This window comes from Nipponia nippon, unplaced genomic scaffold (genome assembly GCF_047370975.1).
Source record: "Nipponia nippon isolate SJK-2023a ecotype South Korea unplaced genomic scaffold, ASM4737097v1 scaffold_5, whole genome shotgun sequence".
NCBI classification, from domain to species: domain Eukaryota; kingdom Metazoa; phylum Chordata; class Aves; order Pelecaniformes; family Threskiornithidae; genus Nipponia; species Nipponia nippon.
In genome coordinates this window covers 32,117,670-32,140,425 of record NW_028262369.1, presented here as the reverse complement: position 1 = coordinate 32,140,425, position 22,756 = coordinate 32,117,670, and the positions used below count along the sequence as shown (strand labels likewise).

Genomic DNA, 22,756 nt, shown 5'->3' with positions numbered 1-22,756 from the left:
ACGACGTTAGCCAGTCCTGCAATGAAATTTAACCTGTGACACTGCTGTACTTTTCATTTAAACTTTCATTTGGAGAGAAGCAGTGTTTGGAGACCCTGCAGTTTGTCCTGCTAATAAAGACAAGTGTTGGGACCTTTAAAGGTGCCATTCATCTTTTGCCTTTATTAAATTCAATTTTCTTAAGCCCATGATACATCATGAAATTAAGAGTTGACATTCCTGCAGAAACAAAAATATCTATCAAACATAAACAGAAAGGGGGTAAAAAAAAAAAGAGGCCTCTATTACCAAGAATTTATGGCTTAAAGTTGATCTGTTTCCACTTTTTTTTCCTCTCTCTTTTTTTTTTTTTTTTACAAGCATATGGTTTGTTTTAGATATCCAAAATGTTATTACAGATCTAGAATTTCATTAGTAATTATTATGAAATGGTGAGCACTCAGACACATACACACACACACACACAACCCCCCAGCAGACCGCGATGCAGGAAGGCAGCCGGGCGCTCGCTCACGTTTGACGGCAGCCCGGTGAGCTCAACACGCTCAGCTCCATCTCCACCATCAAGGACCTTCGCTGCTTCTTCCCAGATGGGAAAGGTGGAGGTGGGCAGCACAAGGGAATTAAAAGGAAGAGGTTCACTGACACCTCCTTTCTTTTATCAGACTCTGGCCATCCATAAGTGCTACCTTGACATCCTCGCCCATTTCCATTTCCAACACTGAGCAGACGTTCCAACTTGAGCGGTGATTCGTGCCAGCAGCATTTGGGGCTTCTAAGTCTTCCCCCCCCCCAGCTTTTCCTTACAGTGCAACCAGAAGTTATGGATGTGCTGAAATAACGCTGAGGGTGTCCAGAGGCTGCAAATAGCCGCAAGCTACCAGAAGAACAAATGTACCCATTTGAATTTTGTGAGCACTGCAATTAGGTATTTTATTTAGCACTGCAAAGTAACTTGAAAGGAAATCCAGGATTCAAACCACCACCAATAAATAAGCGGCTTTTTATTTTCCTTTCATTGTCATGAAAAGTTGAACATGTTTTCTGTTGAGAAATTCTGCACGCGGCTCCCAATTACAAGGCATTTGCATTTATATTGTTGGAACACAGACCTTCTAAAATCAATATTAACACGCTTAAAGAAAAAGACATCGGCACCCTGTCCCTCCCCTCAGCTGCGCCCCCAAACATGGTAACAATAGGAACCTACAGAGCCGGAGGCTTATACATATCCATTACCAGGTCCACTCTCTTTACAACAATCTTGCATTTATGATTTCATGGTACTTCAAGCAAATCTGTGTGACAGCTTGCTCAGAATTTTTGCCTTTTAAGAAAAAAAAAAAAAAAAAAAAAAAAAAGTCCCCCAAAAAAAGAAGTCCCAGGTGCAAGGCTCCCGAGCAATCTGGCTGTCCCAGGCCAGTGGGCTGAGCAGCAGCAGGAGGCTGCAGGGTAACTGTGGAATGGCTAGGGACCTCCTTTCAAAACAGATCTGAAAAATTCCTAAGAGCGTGTGAAAGCACTGCTATAAACCCAGCCTTCGCCTACCCACCCATCCTAAATGAAACTCCCCTCCCTTTAACACCAGAGCAGGGAGGCACGAATTCAGCTGTCTTGATCTTCTTGCTAGTAAAAGAAATGAACAAGCACACAACTATACTCGCTAAATAACTTCCTGTAACAGAGAGATCTCGAGTTCAGAGAAGAAAGCACCTGAAGTTACACTAATTCCCACAAAGCAATCTTTTTGCTTATCATTTTGGATCCGGGGAGCACTAACACCATTAGACGAAAAGAATACAGTGCCCAGCAAGAACTTCCCAGCTCTCAAAACCTTTTAATCCAGAAGCCCACGTGCAAAGTGGACAGGGCACACTTCAGGACACTGATTTATGTATTTGAGGAAGACCATGTGGTCTGCTCAGTTCAAAAACTACCAGAGAATAATTTATCCCTTATGCCCACCCCCATGTGAAGAAGTTTAATAAACACAAGAATAAAAGATGCCCATAAAAATCAGAGCTGACTGTTCAAAATGCAATAAAAACAAGCAGAGGCCGTTGAGAGAAAGGGATTTTTTCTGATAAGGAAAAGCATAAAACGTCCTACCAAAAGACCACTTTACACCTTCAAAAAATGTAAGGGCAGAAGAGGCAAGGGACCGTCTGTGGAGAGGGGACAGCTCAGCACCAGCTCATTTTGTTGAGGGACGTTTCCCCCCTCCTCCTTCAAAGAAAAAAAGTCATTTTATGCGCAAGGAGCTTATTTCTTAAACAAACACTCGTGTTTTTGATTTACACCACGGGCTGCTCCTAAATAATTTATGGCGGGTTAAATTTATTGCACAGCCCTGGCCGGCTGCAAATTCGAATTGCCAAATAATTAGATTTTAGGGCAATGCTTATAAATTATCCGCCGATTTGTCCGGACTTGTTTGTCAGTTGCTTTGTGCTTCGGGTCATCTTTGGCATTTCGCTGTTTGTGTTTTAATTGCTGATTTACACTTTGACAGATGAGAGTTGATGCCTCCAAGATCGGGAGGGGGCGGGGGGGGTGAAAAGCAGGAAGAATCAGAGGTTTTAAAGCCTTGTGATTTTCCTTTTTTTCCAAGGCAATTAAAATCGAAAAGGGACATAGTAAGGACAGCACTAGCCTAACAGATCTGCCTCCCCAGCTTCCATCCTCTGCCTTAATTATTATTTTAACTAAAGCCGTTTCCAAGTGAGCAGCCTTGCACTGGCCCTCAGGGGCAGTAACCAAGATGACCTCATAGGTCTTTTCCCCACTTCTAAATTTTTATTAAACTAACCAAAACAAGTACCATAAAGGCAACACCTCTGCAGTGGGAGACAGCAGGACTTCTGCTGAATCAGGGCTATGCTGACTTTCCAGAGGATGCCTACCTGCACACACGGCGAGGAGTCTCTCAGCGCTTCTGTCCCGGTTAAGTTACTCAGTGTACTGATCAACCCTGCCAAAAGGTCTTTGGGGAAGCAGTTGACCCCAAATTTCTTTTTCCATCATTACCTAGCTTAAAGCACATATTTGCACACACCCAACAATTTAATACATTTAAACAACTGTTATATCCCAGAAAAGTGTGAAGGGAAAAAATTCAAAAATACACATCAAAATCAAAACACAAGGGAACTGGCAGAAATATGGAAAGATCATGAAACACTGGGATAAGATGATGTGAAGACAAATTCTGCTGCCTGATCATTGAATATCCAAAGTTTCTTCCTCCCCTTGCTCTTAGGTGAACCTCACTGCCTACTCCCAACACTCAAGCACTGGAGCCCAATGTCAAAGGCTGAATTTCCTCAAAGATAAAATTTTGAGTTGCATTTTGGGTTCTGCACTGGCATCAAACCTGGCTCTGATTTTCAGGTGCTTCCTTACAACTGTGAGGGTGAGGGACCATTTCTCTTTCTTTAATAGAAGATGAAATTCCCATCTAATCACATGCCTCCAGGAGCTTGAGCTTTAAGAGAGACATCTAGTCCATGCACCTGCCCGAGGGCAGCATCACCTCCCCCTAAATCATTTCTGACTTTGTCTAGGCTGTTTTTACAGACTCCAATAAGAGAGACTCACACGCTCCCCAGGCACTCTATCCTCCTCTTTCATTAGTCTTATCATTGGAAAGTTTTTCCTAATGTCTAATCAGAATTTCCCTTGCTGTTGTTTAAATTCATGACTGCTCTTCCTACCCACAGCAGACACAAGCCAGAACATTGCCTTTCTCGTTTCTGTAACAGAAGACCTCATCATACATACCTCTCTCTTCACTGCACTAAACTCAGCCCCAACGCCATTCAGCCTGCACTCACAGGTTGTGTTTCGCAGACCCCTGGTCACACTCACTGTTTCTCTTCTGGACGCTTTTGAAATGGTCTCAATTTTTTTTTTTTTTTGAAGTACGGAGTCCAAAGTGAAACACTTCTCCAGTTGAGGTCTCTTCTTACAGGGCCAAGAAAAGGAGGATCCACCTGTCTCACAAATGACATTTTTCCCCCTAAACTTATCACTGTGGTCTTTGGGACTTCTTTCATACTTGCCATTGTACCTGAAATCTCAACAGCTGGCTCACGACCCTTGTCCTGCCATCCTGAACAAAAATTTTGGTAGTCATTTGCTCCCAGGCCGGTTGCTGCCTCTCAACATCAGCATCAGCTTACCTGTCAAAACCCACAAAGCTATTTTGATCTTTCGAGCAGCACCCAGACATCACGAATAAGGCAGAACCTCCCTCCTCTTTCCACACCTGGGATGAGAAATACAGTCCCAGAGACACCAACATTTCAACTTGTTTCTCCAAGCACTACCGACATACATTTAACCACCCAGAAAATCTCCACCGACACAGCCAACAACAATTTAAGCTTGACCGTCTGGGGGAAGTTCAGTACTTGAACTGGGTTACAAACAGCACATGCACATTTCCAAATATTACCTTTCCACTGCAAGATGACAACTACACTATATCCTTTTTCACATCCACTCCTTTCTACCGCAGGCAACCAGCCTGTGCAGTCCTCGTTGCAGAATTATCAAATCATTTCAAGACCCAACCTCTTCACCTGATATTGAGCAGCATAAACGATCGATGTTCCCAGCAACACTAAAACATCTGGGATGGGTAGAAAGGGCACGCTAGTGCATGTATATGAACACCCAGGGTTTTACACAACCAGCTGCTGGTGACAGCGCATTTCTGCCTGGCAGAGAGGAACTAAATAACACAACCAAGAGCTATTTTGCCAGCTAACAAGTGCACAGATCGACAAAGAGAACACAGGGGTGGTTGCACAGCCAGCTTGGCACAAAGGCAAAGAAAACACGAGACTTCGGCATGTCCTGTGCCCCTCTTGTCAAAAATTGCTGAGCTGCACTTTCCTTCCCCCAGGAAGGTTTTTTTCAAAACTAAGAGAAGATCACCTTAGTGCAGCAAAGACCGTTCCCCAGGAACCACAGCAGCCTGAGAAGCGGCATCCCCCTGCAGCACTCTAGACAGATGCCACACCACGGAAGAGTACTGCCTGTTTTTAAAACATCGTGCTGGGAGGGATCCAAATTTCCCCCGTGCCTCAGAGGGTGCGAAACAGCAGCAGGCACGCACCGATCAGCAGCGACCATACAGGGCTGCGCACCCATCAGGACAAGCACGGCGAACGTACCAACCTGTGGCATCCGCTCCCTCCGCTTCAGAAACGCATGTGGTGTGAACATTTCCAGCGGCACACGTTACCCTCATCAGTGGCTTTACCAAGAGGCGAAGAAACCTTTAAACGCAATGCAGCGGACTTGCAAATTCCTGAGCTAGCCTGGATCTTTTCTTTTCAGGGTGACTGCCGCTCAACTACTTTCTGCTGTAACAACAAGTCTACTTAACTTTGCAACTTGTCACCTAAATGATGTGTAATGTTTGCACAGCTAAGGATACAGTGTTCAAACAGCACAGGTGTGGAATTGCACGCCGGGATGCATAACTGATGTGGGGTCTCCGCACGCTGGGAGGGAAAGGGCAACATGACTGATTGCTTTAAAGTAGTCATCTCATCGGCCTGTCAATAACCAGCCGAAAGCTACGCAGGTTGGGTCAGGTTAGGACTGCAGCAACTGGCCACCTGAGCGCCTTGGTATTTTAGGCTTGTCGCTATAATAATGCTGGGTTTATATCTTTAAGTAAGAAATTGCTTTGAATTCCTTTTCATACATCAGATGTCTTGCCTGGTGGTCTTGTGGTTGCGCTCTCCACGAGATCTGGGTTCAGTAACTGTTCATGTTCTCTAGCTCATCGGGTTTTAAATAAATACAGCTAATTCCGTTGCCTGAAGCCATAACCTGCCCTGTCAGATTCATATGGGTCACAGCAAGGTTGTCCCCACTTACTGGGAGAATGAGGGAGGTCTCCAAGGCAAAATGACTGCCGCGGAGAACGCGGCTTTTGAGGGTTACACCGCACCTGGTGTCTCAGACCCTGCAGAAGCCCCTCTGAAACACTGGTCTTCTCTCTACATCTTTATAAAATAAAGACATTATTCTCCATATTGGTCAAAATAAGATTTCACAACAGTCCAACAGAATTGCAATGAAGCACATAACATACAGAAAATAGGATTAAAAAAGAACGGCATCGCTTTAATTTCAGATGCACCTTGTAGGATGTTGAGGTATGGATATTCATGCGCTCTTTGCAAAATTTTTTAACTGTTCAGAGGAACCAGCTACAAGGCCTCAAAAAGTTTTTTCAAAAGATTGTTCAAAAATTAATGTGAACAGAAAACCCCACCTGAAACAGCTTTTATATGAACTATTCCCTGCCACTCTAGGAACTTAAAGCATTCTGACATAAGAATGGCATAACAACGGCCATAATTGGCAAAGAGATCATAAATACATATTTATTTTTAATTACTTTTATTAAAGAGGAAGAAAAAAAGAAAATACTAAGTCACTGTGTTACATGCATTTTTAACGGCGTTCCTCTAGAAACAACATTGTGAGAAGCTGAATTAAGAACTAGGTATTTAAAACTACACCCAAGCCTAAGCTGCATGAAGACAGGTAATTGCAGATTAATATTCCACTGTAATACTTATGCACAAGAGTGCCGAGTTAAAGTTGCCATGGGAAACAAGCCTGAATTTCTTCACTTTTCAGCAATTCACAATCATCCTTAATAAAGGTTTTGGCAGGTGATTTCTAATGCACGGAGCTTAACAGCCACACAAAAACCGTGCAAGAAGAAAGCTGCTACGCGGGAGCGTCTATATAGAATAGGTAGGCACGGGCACATCTCCATTATCTGCCTCTGGGTAGGATTGTGACAATCTCCGTGACTGTGTGAGCCACCTTCTGCATTCCCACCCTGGCCTTCAGCTAGGATCGCCTGGATACAGGCTCCACAGAGCACCGCTTGAAAAGCACACAGAAGATACCTTGCAGCCTGCTTCCCAGTGGACCCTCCATAACCTCCTCCCACAGCAGGTCTGTGATTTCAGGGACATATTCCTCCTAGAAAGTCCTCTGAGCCTAAGCTACGGCTCGCCTATCCCCTATCTACTCACGCTGAGCAGGGAGCTCGGCAGGGACTGCACATCTGTTGCTACGGCCTAAATTTGGTGGAAATCAACATCCATTCCCATTACAAGGTCAGTCTATAAATCACAGTGGCTCAGGAGCAGAGACACATCATTCAGTTGTCCCTGCCATGGGAACGCGACCACGGGTAGAGCGGTACGGGCGGCGGAAAGGCAGCGATCATTGCAGCCACTCCAGCTGCACCTGCCCGCGACTGCCAGCCAGAACCGCAAGACAAATGTTCAGGGGAAAACGCCTTTAATGCTCTTTTACACCAGCACTCAAGGGAACACAGCCTGAACCCAATTTAACCTTGTCGTGCATTTGTACTTAATATTATCTTACAGAAAGACTGGCTCCCATTTGTTAATATGCTTTTGCCAATCAGGAAATGTACTATGATCACCCAGATTTGTTTGTACACTTAAAAATAAATTAGTAACTGAACATATGCTTATTCATAGTCTCAGTGTTTATGGTTTTATGTTGAAATGGTGAGTGATGTTCTGTATTAGTATGTCCAGTTTCATCTGACAGCAAGTATAATTAAAAACCCCTCCAAAATAACAATCAAAGTGCATGCTAAACAAACTTGAAATATGTAGGATACAGTAAAGAAAAATACCAAAATGTTTTTGCATTTAAAATGTGTTGTTTAAGAGAACAAGGAAAGTATTGACTGTAAACAATTTATTCTTCTGCATCTGGTCACAAGATCCTTCAACAATTAGAAGATCTGAACATTTCATACCTTTCTCTTACGAAGAGTTTGGAAGAGGCAAATTCCTAATTCCCAACTGATGATTAAATTTGAGTGAATCTGAGACAATGAAGTCAAGTGCCTGAAAAAACTGACATGAAAAAAAGCAACTTCATCATTACCAAAAGCTCATTTAGCAGCTTAGCAACCCCTAGGTCCAGTTCCTTCTGCCAGGTCAGGGTTCTGATACTCTTTTACACTTCCAAGCAGCAGACATACAAAGCTTGAATTTTATTTGGTTTTCATTTAAGTGGCTTTAATAGATTACAGTAGAGATTAACATCCTATGTAGAAGCATAATTTCAAAGTCAGCTTTGAACAGATCTGATTTCTACCTTCAGACTTTTTACATTTTAAAAAATCATTGCTTTTCTTCCACTCTGCTGAAGTTGAAGGCAAGATACTTGGCTTGCTGACCAGAAGAGGCACACCCACTCACTGCATTAATAAAATAAGGTTACAGGCAGCCACGAATCTGAGCCTGGGGAGCTCCTTAACACAGTCACTGAAAGCACTGACCACCATAAACACCGGTGTATACAAGGACAAGGGGACAAAAGAGCGAGACTCCCACTTATTAATGCATCTTCTCTTCTATAGCTAAAGCACCATATGTACCTGGCTCTACAGGCTGACAGCGTATAAAAGCAGCAGGTACTTAAAAACTCTTAGCAGACAGTAAAGGAAAAGAAAGTCAGAGTTAGAGCTGAAAAATGAAGCACACTACCACCGTCGTGGTCCAAGGTCCACCGACCTCCACAGAATAACAGCTCTCACCTGACCCCACTGGGCTTTGGATCCAATTCCAAATGCACAAGGTAAGCTTTAAAGAGATGCGAGAGGCCAGCCATAAACATCCCTTATGGCCAACCCCTACTGACCTTTGGCTGGCTAAAACACTACATGACACAGACTGTGCCTCTCTATTCTTTCAGGTTTTCCCATCTATCCATCTGGGGCAATGCAGTTAAACTCCACCACCTTCATTTCTCTCTGGGATGGTCTCATTATTCATAGATATATCAAAAAACGCCATAAAGCTAAGCTGCTTCTTTGTGCATATAAACACGCACTTTGATTTAGGGGCGTATCTGTTGAAAGCCATCAGAAGTCAGGACTGCAAGGATGCTACCGTTCCTCTGTGGGTGTAGGGCAGGGAACATGAAGGACCCTCCAGGCCCAACCCAGAAGTGGTAAAGCAAAGGGCAGCGGCCACGAGGCACTCAGCCAGTGGTCCCAGCCACTGCAGCCACGATGCAGACAGCTTCCCAGGGGAATACCACCGTCCTTCACCCTCCTTGATCCCCATTATGGAGGCCATACCACAAGACCTCGGAGAGAGATCAGGCAGCATGAAAGGGAATGCAAATTAAGGAATCTTCAGGGCTCCCAAATGAGCATGAAGGACTTCCCCAGGGATAAAGCCAGCAAAGCTGCTGGTTGCAGAAGAGCACAAGTAAATACAGTGGGAGGGGGAGCAGATGTGGCAATCACACACCTTAGTGTCGATAAAAAGATAGCTCTTTCAGCAGTTTCTGGTAAGAAGCCAGAATATTTTGAAGAGCAGATAGTGAGAAATGTGAAGTGTGCTGCATGGTGGCAAGTGCTCTCTGCAAGACTTTTAGGCTGAGCTGGCTAAATTTAGAGCTATGCCTACCCACTTAAACTAACCTGGATCACAGCTTAGCTCTGTACATGGAGCCTCCTCGTCAAATCCCAATGCATTTGCATTTCATTGTATCTAGACTTCTATTTTGCAGGTATTAAAACAAAAGCAGAAAAAGGATCAGGATCACAGTGAAGATAAGCACCTGACCATTCCTAGCTCCCAGGTCTGTCTTCAGACCAAACTTCCACAACCTGTCTGCCACTGCTCCAGTGAAAGATCCTGCCACTAAAACCTTGCACAAAATATTGCTGAAATACACAGCACAGTTTGCTCACCATGACATACAGCCCAGCAGTGAAAAGGACAAAAGCCATGCTGGTGAGCAAAAAGGTAAGATGTAGGCAGGGGCATCAACTAAAGTCTCATTTTATAAAGTTGCCCAATTCTGGCAGGCACCTTCAGCCTCTCCAGCTACACTGATTCCCATGTAGCAAGAGCCATTTCTCTATTTGTCAAATTAATTTGTTGGCGAGGATGTGAGGGACTGACAGCCCTTTCCACACACAATATGATGCAGACAGACACCGAACACAGCAGACTGGAAAAACAACACTGAAGAACATCTCCACCTTAAAGGTACTATCTCACCAACAAAATATATAGCAGATCTGCATTGGCCCAGACCATTACTTTCCCTGGCAAGGACTTGGGGACAAAGCTCCTTAAAACAGTAGTAATCATATTCCACTCATGCTCCTTTTTACTGCCAGCTGTAAACTAGCTCCACATGCATCATGGTTTTGCATCAAAATGTGCACAGACCAAACCCATATCCAAAGGGACAAGGTAGATCCAATTTACAGCTTTGACAGGCCTGTGCACCCGAGGCGGAGCGTGCAGGAAATAGCCTGACATCTCACTTGGAGAGCGCTTAAGGCCCTGCTATCAGAACTGGAAGCGGAGCCACAACAGCCTCCCACAAAGACCCAGCAAAAGAGCAGAGAATTTGCTGTCCATCTTTCAAGAAACACGAAAGGCAGGCAGCACTCACCAAGGCACTACTGGGGAAGAGAGGAGTCAAGTTTGATCCCAAATTGCAGCATCCCTTTGACAGGACAAGCTCAAGGGAAACCACAGCTGCACTGGGAAATGAATGCACGGTATTGAGCCACTTCAGTAATGAGACACCACACTGAAAACCACTTAGCCTTTAGTATATTCAAAACAAAGCAAACGGAAGTTATTCTGACCCAATGCATATATTACCAGCAATACCCGTAAGAGGCCAATTGCTTGGCAGAGGAGGGCGAGAAGTCCAAGTTCAATTTACAGACTCAGAAATTCTGTTTGTTTGTTACCAACCCAATATCAGGTTGGGTTTTTTTTCCTTTTTAGCATGGTTTTCTAACTTAAATGGAAAAACTAGACCCATCCTGCTGACAAAATGTATTTACTAATATGCTCTATGCTACTATGGAAGAACTCTCTGCAGAAAAAACTCTGTACTTCATCTGGATTTCTGTATGTCTCAAGTGGCAGGGCACTGGAAAATTTCTGAAGCTGAACTCTTCCTGTCTCATTACACTCCAGAGTTAACACCCAGGCAAGATAACTTCAGCAAGATCAGAGAGCTCCAAACTATTGTTCTTCTCTACTTAGAAACACCATTACGTTGCACATATTTATATCATTCAAACTATTTTTTTTCCTAAAGCTGTTGACTACCAACAGCCTTTTTCCTTGCAGAATCAAACAAGGCTGCCATAAGTACTCCACTAATGCAGGGTCCCAGCCAAAAATTTTTAGACCCTCCCCAGTTCAGGCAGATGACAAGCATACATGACTTAAAGATGTTTTTGACAACAAATGAATTATCAGTTCCTTGATGGAAATCAGGCTGCTTCATTTCATTCCCACCAAACGGTCCTGGCACTGCTCCTGAGAGGGCAGGTGACTGGCAAGAGCCCTGGAGGACCAGCAACAGAAAGGAGGTGGGACAAACCAGAGAAAACGAGTGAGCCACGACTGTGCTTTTTCCTTCCACCTCTCAGAACAGCAGCAGCAACTTGCAAGGGGATAATTAACAGGATTGACTATTTACCTGAGGATGAATCTGTGGTTTATCACATGTAGCCTCAAAATCCAGCACTAAGAAGTAGTGATATCTCTGTGGAGGGAAGGATGACATTGCTGCCATGGAAGCTCCAAAGCCGTGGGACGCCAGTTTCCTGCTTACGATGGAGCTGTACCCTTTGAGAACACCAGCCGGGAGGAGGGAGCACACAGCTTGTCTTGCCCTTGGAAGTAAGTTTTGGGGAAACTTTGCTGCTCCAGTATGGAGGAGTGCTATCATTGAACATCCAGAGGCATCTGAAACTGAAGACAGACTCACGTTACTCATGCACACATACATCTCATCTCTGCTAGTATCTCTTCACTGGCCTCCTCTGTCAGGGATTTTCTCTGTGCTTCCCAGTGGAGGTTCCAGCATCGCAAGCCTGAAATAACACAGTAACCTGCTCTAAGCACCACAGATGACATTTGGGCTGAGCTCAAGGTGTCCAGAATCATGGGCAACTGGAAATTAACCTCTGCAAACAACTCTAAATTAAGAACTATGAGACACATAACAGTCATGGCTCCAGGCACCAGACCACACCCCCCTGCTGAACCTTATCACATAGCAGAACACAACACAAACCACTTTAACATAGAAAATCTGATCTAAACCCCATTGAAATTTCTGAGGAGGTCTTTCATCTTTTCATATACAATGCAACTTCTGAAACACGGCAGGAATTAAATACAGCAATACACAGATCAACACTACAACCCATCCATACATCTTGGCCCCGAAACGCCTGTTAGTCGCACCAAAACCTCCCACTTCCATTACAAATCCACGCGCCTGGTGGCAGGAAAGCTCCTCCCCAGGGAAGTTCTCATTTGCTCTGTGTATGAGGTTTCTCAGAGATGTGATTCTAGTGCTACACTTGATTTCTTACTTCAGGTATTTCTCAGAGGAGGATATTGATTCAACAAACCCACACATGAATTGCAGGGACTGCAGGAACTGTAAAACACAAGCAGGGCTCTATAGGTTACAGTCTCCCTCCCAAAGAAATACCTCACCCAGCCATCACCTTCTGATGCTTCTATTTAACAAATGCTATTTAATAAATTACATTATCCATGTGAGACTGCCTGGATATCCCCCCTACCCTTTTTCTTTTAAAATGTAGCAGGAAAAAACTGACAGGACTGTCACTGCCCAAGGCAGGCCAGTCTTGGGGCTGTTAATAGATTTATTGGGATGAGAGTTCAAGCCCAGCTCATGGAGGTGTTACATAGCTGGGTTACAGTCCCCGATAGCAAAACAGGCAAATTGCAACAACCCAGTCCTCTTGAACAAGGATATGAGTACTCCCTCTAACTATATATATACACACACACCTTGCTGCATAAAGATTTAAAATCCATCCCCACGGTTGGTCCGACTGTTCGCGGCTCTGGGCAAGAGCTCCGTCGCACCACGTGCCACCCACCCGCCCGGTTTCTGAGCGCAGCCTCCCCGCGCCTGCGCTCGCTTTTCGCTCCGCCATGAAGGGCTGGAAGCGCCCGCCGTGAGAAACAGAGCTGAAACACGCAAGGCGGAACGGAGGACTCGCCGCCCGCGAACAAAGTCGCTGTTTGCACAAAAGACAGCATTTGCTCTCTCCCATCCGTTAGTCCGTCAGGTAAATAATGCACGTGCCAAAACACACACTTAATGAGGTAAATAATATGCCTTGAATAACGGCTAAATCTGTATTTACCTGCGAGACCAGAGAAACTCGGAAGGACCAGATTAGGAGATAATTGCGGCTGAGCAGGTTGTGTGCTTCGAGTAAACATGCATTTGGTAACCTTCCCTTTCCAAGGTTTTGAGTGAAAGGCAAAAAAAATCAAAGGGGCTGAGATGTTTAAGACGGAGCCAGCGCCCGCACTGCCGATTCCGTGGCGTAAATGCATCACCGCTTTGTGGCTTTCATGTTTTGGGGGGCTGCTTGCTTTATTAAAGCAGTGTGCCAGGCAGCAGGTACCCGGAAAACTGAAAACTCAAATTATAAAACCATAACAAAGAGCCCAACATTGCATTTATCCTAAAGGGCTCAGTTCTACCTATTGCTTTTCCATCTACAGCTTTTACTGTCATTAATAAATGCATTACAGCCAAACAGAGGTTAGTTATATTCACTTCTAACCTGCCCCAGATAAGAGATATTTAAGGTATACGTGCTTTAAATCTTCAAGGTAGTGACTATGAATCTAAAGGCCCATCACAGCAAATATAATATCTCAGAATAAAGCAGCTTGTAAGGTAGTTGCAGTAAAACCTGGTCTTTAGCCTACTGCATAAAGTAAAATGTACAGTTGGAGTGGGGGAGGCAGGCAGGCTCCAACCCCTATATCAAACACTGGCAATAAAACATACATTATCCACCCACACGCAGCAAGATTAGTACTTCTCTAATGCATCTTAACCGGCAAGACTAGGGCACCAGACATGAACCCCACGAATCTTCAGGCTGGCCTGCACCATGCACAGCGGCGCAGAGGTTCCCGAGCCACTGAGTCCACACGGCAAAGATAAACGGGCCGTCTCGGCAGGAATCAGGCACGGCAGCACCGCTCCAGACCCCGGCTGGTCTGTGTCACACAGGTACCATGGGACATCAGCAGAGGGAAATCACAGCTAACATCCAGTGCCTGCTGACACCAACAACTTCTGCAGGTGGTCCATTTCTAATGACAGGATCAGGCTCCCCATCCTAAAAGCAGCCTCCCTCCCAACCTTCCATGGGAAGAGGGAGCAATGCTCTGAACAAAGGTGCGTGAGTGGGGTATTGCACGCTGATTCCCCTATGCAGACAGCTTACAAATAAGAGCAACCCCACTGCAAACTCTGCACTTCCAGCCAAATGAAGTTTTAACTGCATGTTTACCCAGCCACTGCTCTAGGTGCCCTGGGAAGACCCCACATCATCTTCTTTGGCCAGGTCAGAGTGCCTCAGAGCACAAGATAGCTGGTGAGCAAACACACTTTATTAGAAGTCATGTAAAGCATTTATAACGGCTATGACAATGCAAAGCACTAGTAATTACCCCGTATTTTTTTCCAACAGACAACAATGCAAGCAACACAGCTTCAAAAATTGGAAACCTAGCTCTATCCATATAAATCCACATGTTCAATGATTCCATTTCCAAACCTACGTAAAACACCACATATATATTTCTTATGCACATAGGGTCAGATTATAATCTCAGACAGTGCAAGCTGTTACATCTGGCATTCAACCCTATTAGTTTAATATTTCATATCACACAGCTCCAATTCCTTACACAGATACATATGAAACATAATGGGACCATGAACTGAGGCTGGACTTCAGGAATTATTTTGACAGATTGTACACAGACCTAGGAAAACGTGACAGCGCTCTCCATTTGCAACACCCAATAACATGGGAAATGGCCATGTGTGGTGGGTTTCAGCTGGAAGATAAAGCTCGCGTTACATGCTGTGTAACAGCGTGTGCCACACGTGACATCACTGTCTATAATCAGCAACTGTCTTTTAAAAATGATTTGAAAAAATTTCATCTCTGGACATCAGCCACAGGTAACAGGACAAGCTCAGGCTGACCACAGTTCTTGCTCATTAGTGGTCCAAGCACACGATGCTAAAGCACGACAGTTTGATCAGCAGCAAGCAAGGAAAGCCAGGAGAAAGGCAAGTGCCAGCTGTAGCTGCCGGCTTGCCAGGGGCCCCACCGAGCAAGAAGCGGAGAATCTGCACCAGTGGCTGCCGCGCTCCAGGCTTCCTATCAGGGAAGCCACTTAGTGGCAACTGCAAGCAGCAAGGAACAGGATGGGGAACTTCTGCCACGTGAAGGAGGCTGGTGACAAAAGCCAGCAGGGCATTGCAAGCACTCTCCACCACCTGCGGGACAGCCCCAAAGCCACATACAGAGATGTGCACCACGCCAAGCTGCATTCATCAATGGCGAGACAAATTAGCCTACGAACTTGAGCTTAATGGGTTCTTTGCACATAACATTAATATTTACTTTTTACAACCATATCTAATTAAAATCATCTGGCAGCAAGAGCAGGCATAACTTTAACAGCTTGCCTTTAACCCAAAAACATTCCCCTTCACTGTCCAGTTTCACAAGCTGATGCAAGGAGGGGGGCAAGAAGACAAACATCTAAGTTCAGGTTGGAGGGGCAACCCAAGAAATGATGTTTTATGAGAGCCTCCAACTACATGTTAAATTACTTTGTTATGGCAATATGGCCATCCACCATATTAAAAATAAACAAACAAACAAAAAAACCCCAACACTAATCTAAAGGACAAGACAAACTAAAATTAATAAATAAAAGCAAGCTAGCTTTGGGAATCATATGCTTCAGTATATTCCTTGTGCAAAGCCTGGGCAGGGGCAGCTGTGACTCCTGGCCTCCAACAGACAACTGAACTCAAGGCTAGAGCAACCAAAACCAATCCGAAATGTAAGTCAGGTTTGTCTTATTTTATTATAGTGTCTTATTTTATTAAATTATAAAGAGTAAAAAGATAAGGTAATAAAGATGCTTTTTGTAGAACAAAATTGCATACATTTAGCAACACCTGGAACAGAGTATGACAAAAAATGCAGGACTTCATTTTGGTAGCTGTTCAAATGCATACTCAGAGGTCAAATGTGAGCCCATATTTCAGTTGTGTGAAGATATAACTGAAGAACAATAGAGATAACTCCCTTTTTTTTTTTTCTAAATCAACCTTAACCTAAACCCAAATATTTCATTAGAAGAACTACAGTCCAAAAATGACAGCACCTGGCTAGCCTGCGAGGCAGGAAACGAGAGACTATGAACAAAATCAGCTTATCCACTGTCACCATCCAAATTTGGAAAAAAAAAAAATACATAAAGTAAAGCAAACAACAAAACACAAAGATTTTAGAACCGTTTTAATAATGTAACATCATTTTAGACAGGCAAATTTGCTTCTTTAATTTGTTAACCTCACAGTATTATCCCTTGAACATGAATCCAGTAGACTTCCATGGTTGCACTCCCTTCGCTTTTGGCTGGGTTTGTTTCTGGCGCTGCTAGACAGCCAAGCCCATGTTTTGGAAAATTCGTAACTTAACCTTCCCAAAGCATTGCCGTGGGATGCCTATACGCTGTCCCATCATTACTCAGCTCAGATACAACTTGGCATCAATTTTTTTTTTTTTTTTACAGCACTCCATAATTGCACCCAGTCTCTTCCCACTACAGATGAAGAGGTCCCTGTTCTCAAGAACTTACAGTCTAAAATTAGATGCAATACAACAAGTGAGGGTAACAGCAGAGAAGAATGAGGGTTACAGGAGCAAAGTCAGGCAACTGCTCATCCAGGAGACACGCGCATCTTGGTAGTTCAATTAAAAAAAATAATTCACTCTATATAGGTACCAACTTCCCTCCATATGGGCATTATGGAAGAGATAAGTGAACACAGAAAGGGTTGACTAAAGGATGGAGGGCACTCTTGGGTTAAGGAAGATCTCTCCCGTTCCTTGAGCTCATTCTTCCCGCTGCGTTCCTTGGCCGATATGTCAGAGGCACCACCAGATATGTCAGCGCACCAGAATCTCTTCCATTGTGACATCACAGACGCGATGGCTTGTGAGATCACAATGAGCAAGGCCGAAGGTGCTGATTACTTAGGGAAGCACTTGCTGGGGCTATTGCACCCTACGAGGCTGGGAAACAAACACATCTCAGTTCACTTGACAACGCAGTGAAACCCGTACGAGACTCCACATCAGTAGGAACTCATCCGAACAGACCACCCAGAAGCCGTCCCAAAGATGCACGTACAATTCCACTCCAATTTTATTAGGCCACCTCCGCTAGGCAACCCACTTTCATCCGCTCCTTGACTGGTCTCCTAAGAAAAGCTTTGCTGTGTGTTTTTAAACCTTCTCCAAGAGTAACTGCGGATAGGCAAACAGGTCTAAGCTGAAGTCTGAAGAAGTTCCACACAGTAAAGGACTGGTCACTTAGAGGAAATGTAGAGGAAGGAAACAACAAAAATTAAAAGCAGCAACAACAGAGGTGCATACAGCAAAAGACTGGAAAGCCGCAGTGGAAGAGTGGGTTTGGTATTAAGGAAGAGAACAGTTGCAAAGGATCAGACCAAGAACCCTCTAGTCCAGTCTCCTGCCTCCCCGTGGGAGCCATAAGAAAATGCACCAGGGTGAAGCTACACAAAGTGGGGTTAAACAAGCCAGTAGTCCTGGGAGGCCAAAAGGAGGCAGGCCTGTCCTTCCTTCTCGGTCTTACTCTCCTGCTGATTACCTTACACCACTTCCTGAGCTTCTCTGGCCCCTCTGTGAGCCGATTCAACCACAGGAACCTATAAAAGTGCTAATGCAGCCAGAATAAAACCCAATTAAAACAAGATAGTTTCCTGCTGGTTTAGTGAGACAAATCAGCTCGAGGCCAGGCTGGATGAGTGCCAAAGCTCAAAGGAGGGGATGGGCCCACACTGACAGCAGCAGGAGAGAGATGAGCCATTGGGAGCTGTTGGTCGGCTCAGCCACTCACCAAACCACGTACCAAACCTGGTCTGGACCAGGACACGTACACCTGGGATGGTGTGGCACTTTGCAGGAAACGGAGAAGGTATCTTGGCTCTAGCAGCATAAACACATAAAACTTGAAGTCGGAAAGCCCATCGGACCATCCTGTCTGAACCTCACGTAATGCTGGCCATAAAGTTTCCACTTCATTACTCCTGAATTGAGCCCAAAGGCTTGAACATCTTTCAGAAAAAGTTTCTGGCCTTGAATTGCAGCATCAGTATGGAGGCTCCCCACTACCTTCAGACAGCTTGCTCCAATGGTCAATCCATTTGCTGTCAAAAAATAACACATCTTAGTTTTCATTCAAACTTTCCCAGCCCTGGTCTTTGGAGCGAGTTCTGAAATTTATGGCATTTCAGCGCCCTCAATCCAGAGCAGAGCTCCCAGAGCCAGGAGTAAGAGATTTGTAGTTACTACACTTCTAGTCAGTAAAAGCTACTATCGCATATTGGCCTAATTTAGTGGAAAGGAGACATAGCAGGCCACCCTTTGTGTAATGGAATCTAGCATGCATAATTACTTCATTTTCATACACATGAATGCTACAGTTGTTCAAACGACTTATACAGCCACACACCTTCGTTATCTGAAAAATGAACTTGAAGGTTAACACTGGAGAGTTCCAAATGAATGTCAGACTGGATTCAGGGAGACAACACTTGCATTGCTCAATACACTGTTCACTTTTGATCTTCACAAATGAACTCCAGAAGCGTTAAAAGAAAGTCTATAGTCTGCCAAAGCTCTGTCCTGGTACACAGGCGAATGCTCCAAGCAGGGTAGCAACTACAATGGGGCATGGTTTCCACACAACCCACTCTCAGTGAGCCCAGAAAACCAGCCAGGGAAGATGTTGACCCTAATATTCAACCACAGAAAAAATAACAACTGTAACAAACACAGTTGAAATAAAAAAAAAATAATTTTTTTTTTGGTTGGGAATGAAGTATCTTCACCTGCACAACATACCTGGAGAGAATACAACTTCTCAGCTGGCATTCGGCCAGCACAGGTAACTTCACTTGGGGAGAGAAAAGTTGCCAAATGGTATCTAGCAGCAACAGCCACCACCTCTGCTCTAGGTTATGCTTCGAGAGCCACAACTTGTCCTCTTCTCCCCTCATTCCCCTGCTTGCCATCGCACCATGCTGGTATGTTAGCTCAGCACTACTAGAGTAAAACACCAGGAGTCTCAGGATGACCATTTCCAGCAATAACACGTGCTTCAGATCCAAGGACAGACTTGTGACAAATGCATAGCTGCTTAATAGCCTTCAGTGTTCTCCTGTAAGTACAGCCACAGTGACCGGTCCTACACCGTTTACCTGAAAGTCACCAGACCTGCACTCTACAGCCTCGTTGCCCTTTATTGGAGGTGGCTACTGGATCAATACAGAAGCAGAGCCAAGTGCAAAAACTTCACACATTTAAGTCTCTTCCAGAACTCCATTTCCAAAATTTAAGTGGGGAAAAAATAATATTAAAAAAAAAATAAAAATCAAGACCTACCAAATTTAACAGAGCCAAAACAAGATAAGCACCGAAACAGCTGTAATTGAGCATCCTAAAGGAATCAGACTGAAGTTAAGTACTTCTCAACTGCAGAGCAGAAACTTTAAGTCATATCAGTGCATACTCCATGCAAGGACTTGTTTATTTAGCATCAAGTACATGAGCATTTTCTTTTTAATGCTTTAATGGGTTTCTTCTTTTGGACTTTGGTAACAATCTGTCTGGCTATACACAAACTTTTTAAAAAAACAAAACAAAACAAAAACAACACACCATTCATGTAGAGCAACCCAAAGTCTGAGAGGAAAAAGAACCATAAAAGGGCCACTCTTTGAAACAAGACAAGCATTTTAGTCCACGCTATAAATTAACATGAAAATTCAGTTGCAAAGGCCAGAATTCAGTACTTGAAAAGAGAAACAAAAATATCTGAAATCAAATTTCCCAAGCCCACACCATGAAGAGTAACCAACCGGACTTCTAACACATTACTTAGTTTAAGAATAATTCATTTATCGAAACAAAAGTTCAGATGCCAACTTTGACATGAAGTGATAAGAGATGCTACAATGTTGCAAAGAGTAACTAAAGGATAAAATAAACTCAAGTTACCATTAAAAAAAAAAAAAAGTCCTCAAACAACTGTCTAACAGCATCTGACGGGACAAGTGCCTTCAAGATGTACCTGCCCAGAGCCCTCTGTACCTCATCCTTCCCAAGGCACAGTGCAAGCATTAACCTATTAGAAAACCTGCTGGTCCCTTGCATCACAGCTGAAAGAATATTAAGAGTTTAGACTAAGCAGCAGCTGTCAATCCACCCATTTCTGAAACCAAAAGCTCAATAAGGAAAAGAGATAAGTAAAGAAGTAGTAAAACAAATGTCAGACTTATTAGCAAACAGGCCAGCAACGACCACGTAAATCCACCAGACACAGGACTTGTAAAAGACAGAACATAAGGAGTAAATGACAACACCTGTTCATACATCTCAGTTTAGAAGAAACACCTGTAACAGTACAGCAGCAAGAAAAGAACAGGGGAAGAAATTCCTACTGCCAGTCAGGAAACAAGTAAACAGCTCCTGCACTTCTAAGCCTTCTCAAGTTTACTTCAGTCTCAAGATCTGAGACAGGTGACCAGTTCAACCTCACAGGATTAAAAAAAAAAATAGGGGAAAAAAACCCCCTCAAACCTCCTACTCCCCCATCACCTCTGCCTACAAACCTCCACATCCCAAAAGGAGCATGAAAAACCCTCGTTGCTCCTGCCTCTCGCTCACCCCGCGCACGCCCCCCGCTCCCTGGGTTTTCTCCCTTCCCCAGCCCTAGCAGCAACGGACCCCGCTCCGGCTGGGACCCGGGGGGCCGCCGCCGCCCTCGAGACGCCCACCCGAGGCAGAGCCCGGGGAGCGGAGGGCCCGCCAGCCCCGCGCTCCAGCAGACAGGAGCCGGGGCTCGGCGTCGAGCGGACGAGGCGCCGCCACGCCTGCCCGCCGCCGCCCCGCGCCCTCCCCTCGGCCCGGGGCCGCCCCCCGCGTCCCCAACGGCCTCCCCACACCCCCGCCGCCGCCCCGCCCCGGCCCGCAGCCCGGCTCGCCGCTCCACACCCGCGGCCGCCGGCCGCCGGCCTCCGCCCCGGCGCAGGCCCCGCCACCGCGGGGAGGGGGGGTGGGTGGGCCAGGCCGCGCCGCCCCCCCCGCTCCGGGCCAGGCCTCCACCCCCCGCCCCGGGCCACGGCGGCCCCACGCCTCCGCCAGGCCTGCCGGGCCCCCGCGCCGGCCGGGCCCCGCCGCGGCCGTGCCGCCGCCCGCTGCCCGGCGGTGCCATGCCCCCCCCCCGCGGCGGGGGCCGCCCCGGCCCGCCCCTCCCCCCCCGCCCCGCACACACTCCGCACCACGAGTCCCCAACACCGCCACTCACCTCCGCGCACTCTGACCCCCGACCTCGCTCTGAGCGGCAGCGCCGCCGGCCAACCGCAGCGCCGCCTGCCACCGCCGGGGGCGGGGCTTCCTCCCCGCCGCGCCCCCTGGCGCAGGCGCAGACCGCCCGCCGGGGCGCGGGGCACGCTGGGGCTTGTAGTTCGGCGCCGCCGCGCCGCCCCCTCGCCCTGCCCCGCCGCGTGGCCGCGCCTCGACGCCACCGCCGCGCCGGCCCCGCCGGGTCCCCGGGTCCCCGGCCCACGGTGGCCGCCCCCCTGCCTGCCCCTCGGCCACCCCTTCCCCTCCCCACGGGCTCACTGCCTCGCGTCCCCCGGCGCCACCCCTTACCCCGTGGTGTGTCCCCAGGGGCCATCCCGTGGTGTCCCCCAGTGCCACCTCCCCCCGTCCCCTGAGGCCTCCCCTCTCTGTGCTCAGCCCGGGCCCCAGCAGCTCCGGCCTTCAGCAAACCCGGCGTCAGCTGTAAATGTAATATCACACGTGCGTGGAGTTCACGTTGGCTGCAGCGGAGAGAGACCACGTCCCCCCTGCTGGGGCGGCGCTGCCCGCGGGCGTGGGTCTCATCGGGGACCCCTCCGCAGGGGTCTCCCCTCGCCCCCAGTGCTGCCGGGGTCACGGTGCCGCTTCACTTCATTCTGGATCAGGTCGATGCTGCCGGTGCTGGTAACTCTTTGTCAGGCTTAACGGTGCCCGGGTCGGGCTGCACCAGTAACCGCAGCTGATGCTGGCCGCTGTTTCCTCCCTCCATTGGGTTTGGATTGAGTCAAAGTCAGGTCCCTCAGCAAGCCCAGGGCTGTCTTTTCTCCTCCTCACTTGGACATCAGTCACCGGCTTTCAGTTTTTCCGTGTTCATGCATCTCTCTGATCCTAAACCTGTGTCTAGACCTTGCCCAGTCTCTACTAGACACCCCTAAGCTGTAGCATCTCCTCCCCACGCACGCGGCTGGCACCCTCAGCCAGGACGCTCACATCTTACCTGCAACGATACCTAATCTTTAACCTACTGCCACGTATGTAACCCTTGCAAAGTGCAGCTGCAATAACAAGCGTACTAGCTGGGGCCATTCCCCACTTTGCTTCTTTCCTTGCCCCCCACATTAACTCACGCCTCCATGTTTCAAGCCAGCGGCTCCTTCGCACCGTCCCTGATACTCCACGCGTGTG

The 22,756-nt window shown here is 46.5% G+C and overlaps 1 protein-coding gene across 5 annotated transcripts in view; it reads right to left on the bottom strand.

The window, feature by feature from the left end:
• ERI3 (ERI1 exoribonuclease family member 3) overlaps positions 1-21,684 on the bottom strand; it is a 135,934-nt gene extending 114,250 nt beyond the window's left edge. For 4 of the 5 annotated variants that reach the window (XM_087730316.1, XM_087730321.1, XM_087730318.1 and 1 more), the window contains exons 1-2: positions 21,576-21,684; positions 11,557-11,831 (exon numbers count right to left, since the gene is read on the bottom strand). In XM_087730316.1, coding sequence (XP_087586442.1) covers positions 11,557-11,808 — 252 coding nt within the window. In that variant the 5' untranslated portion in view covers positions 11,809-11,831; positions 21,576-21,684. The other variant, XM_087730317.1, reaches the window with a different exon arrangement.
• Positions 21,685-22,756: the final 1,072 nt, after the last annotated feature.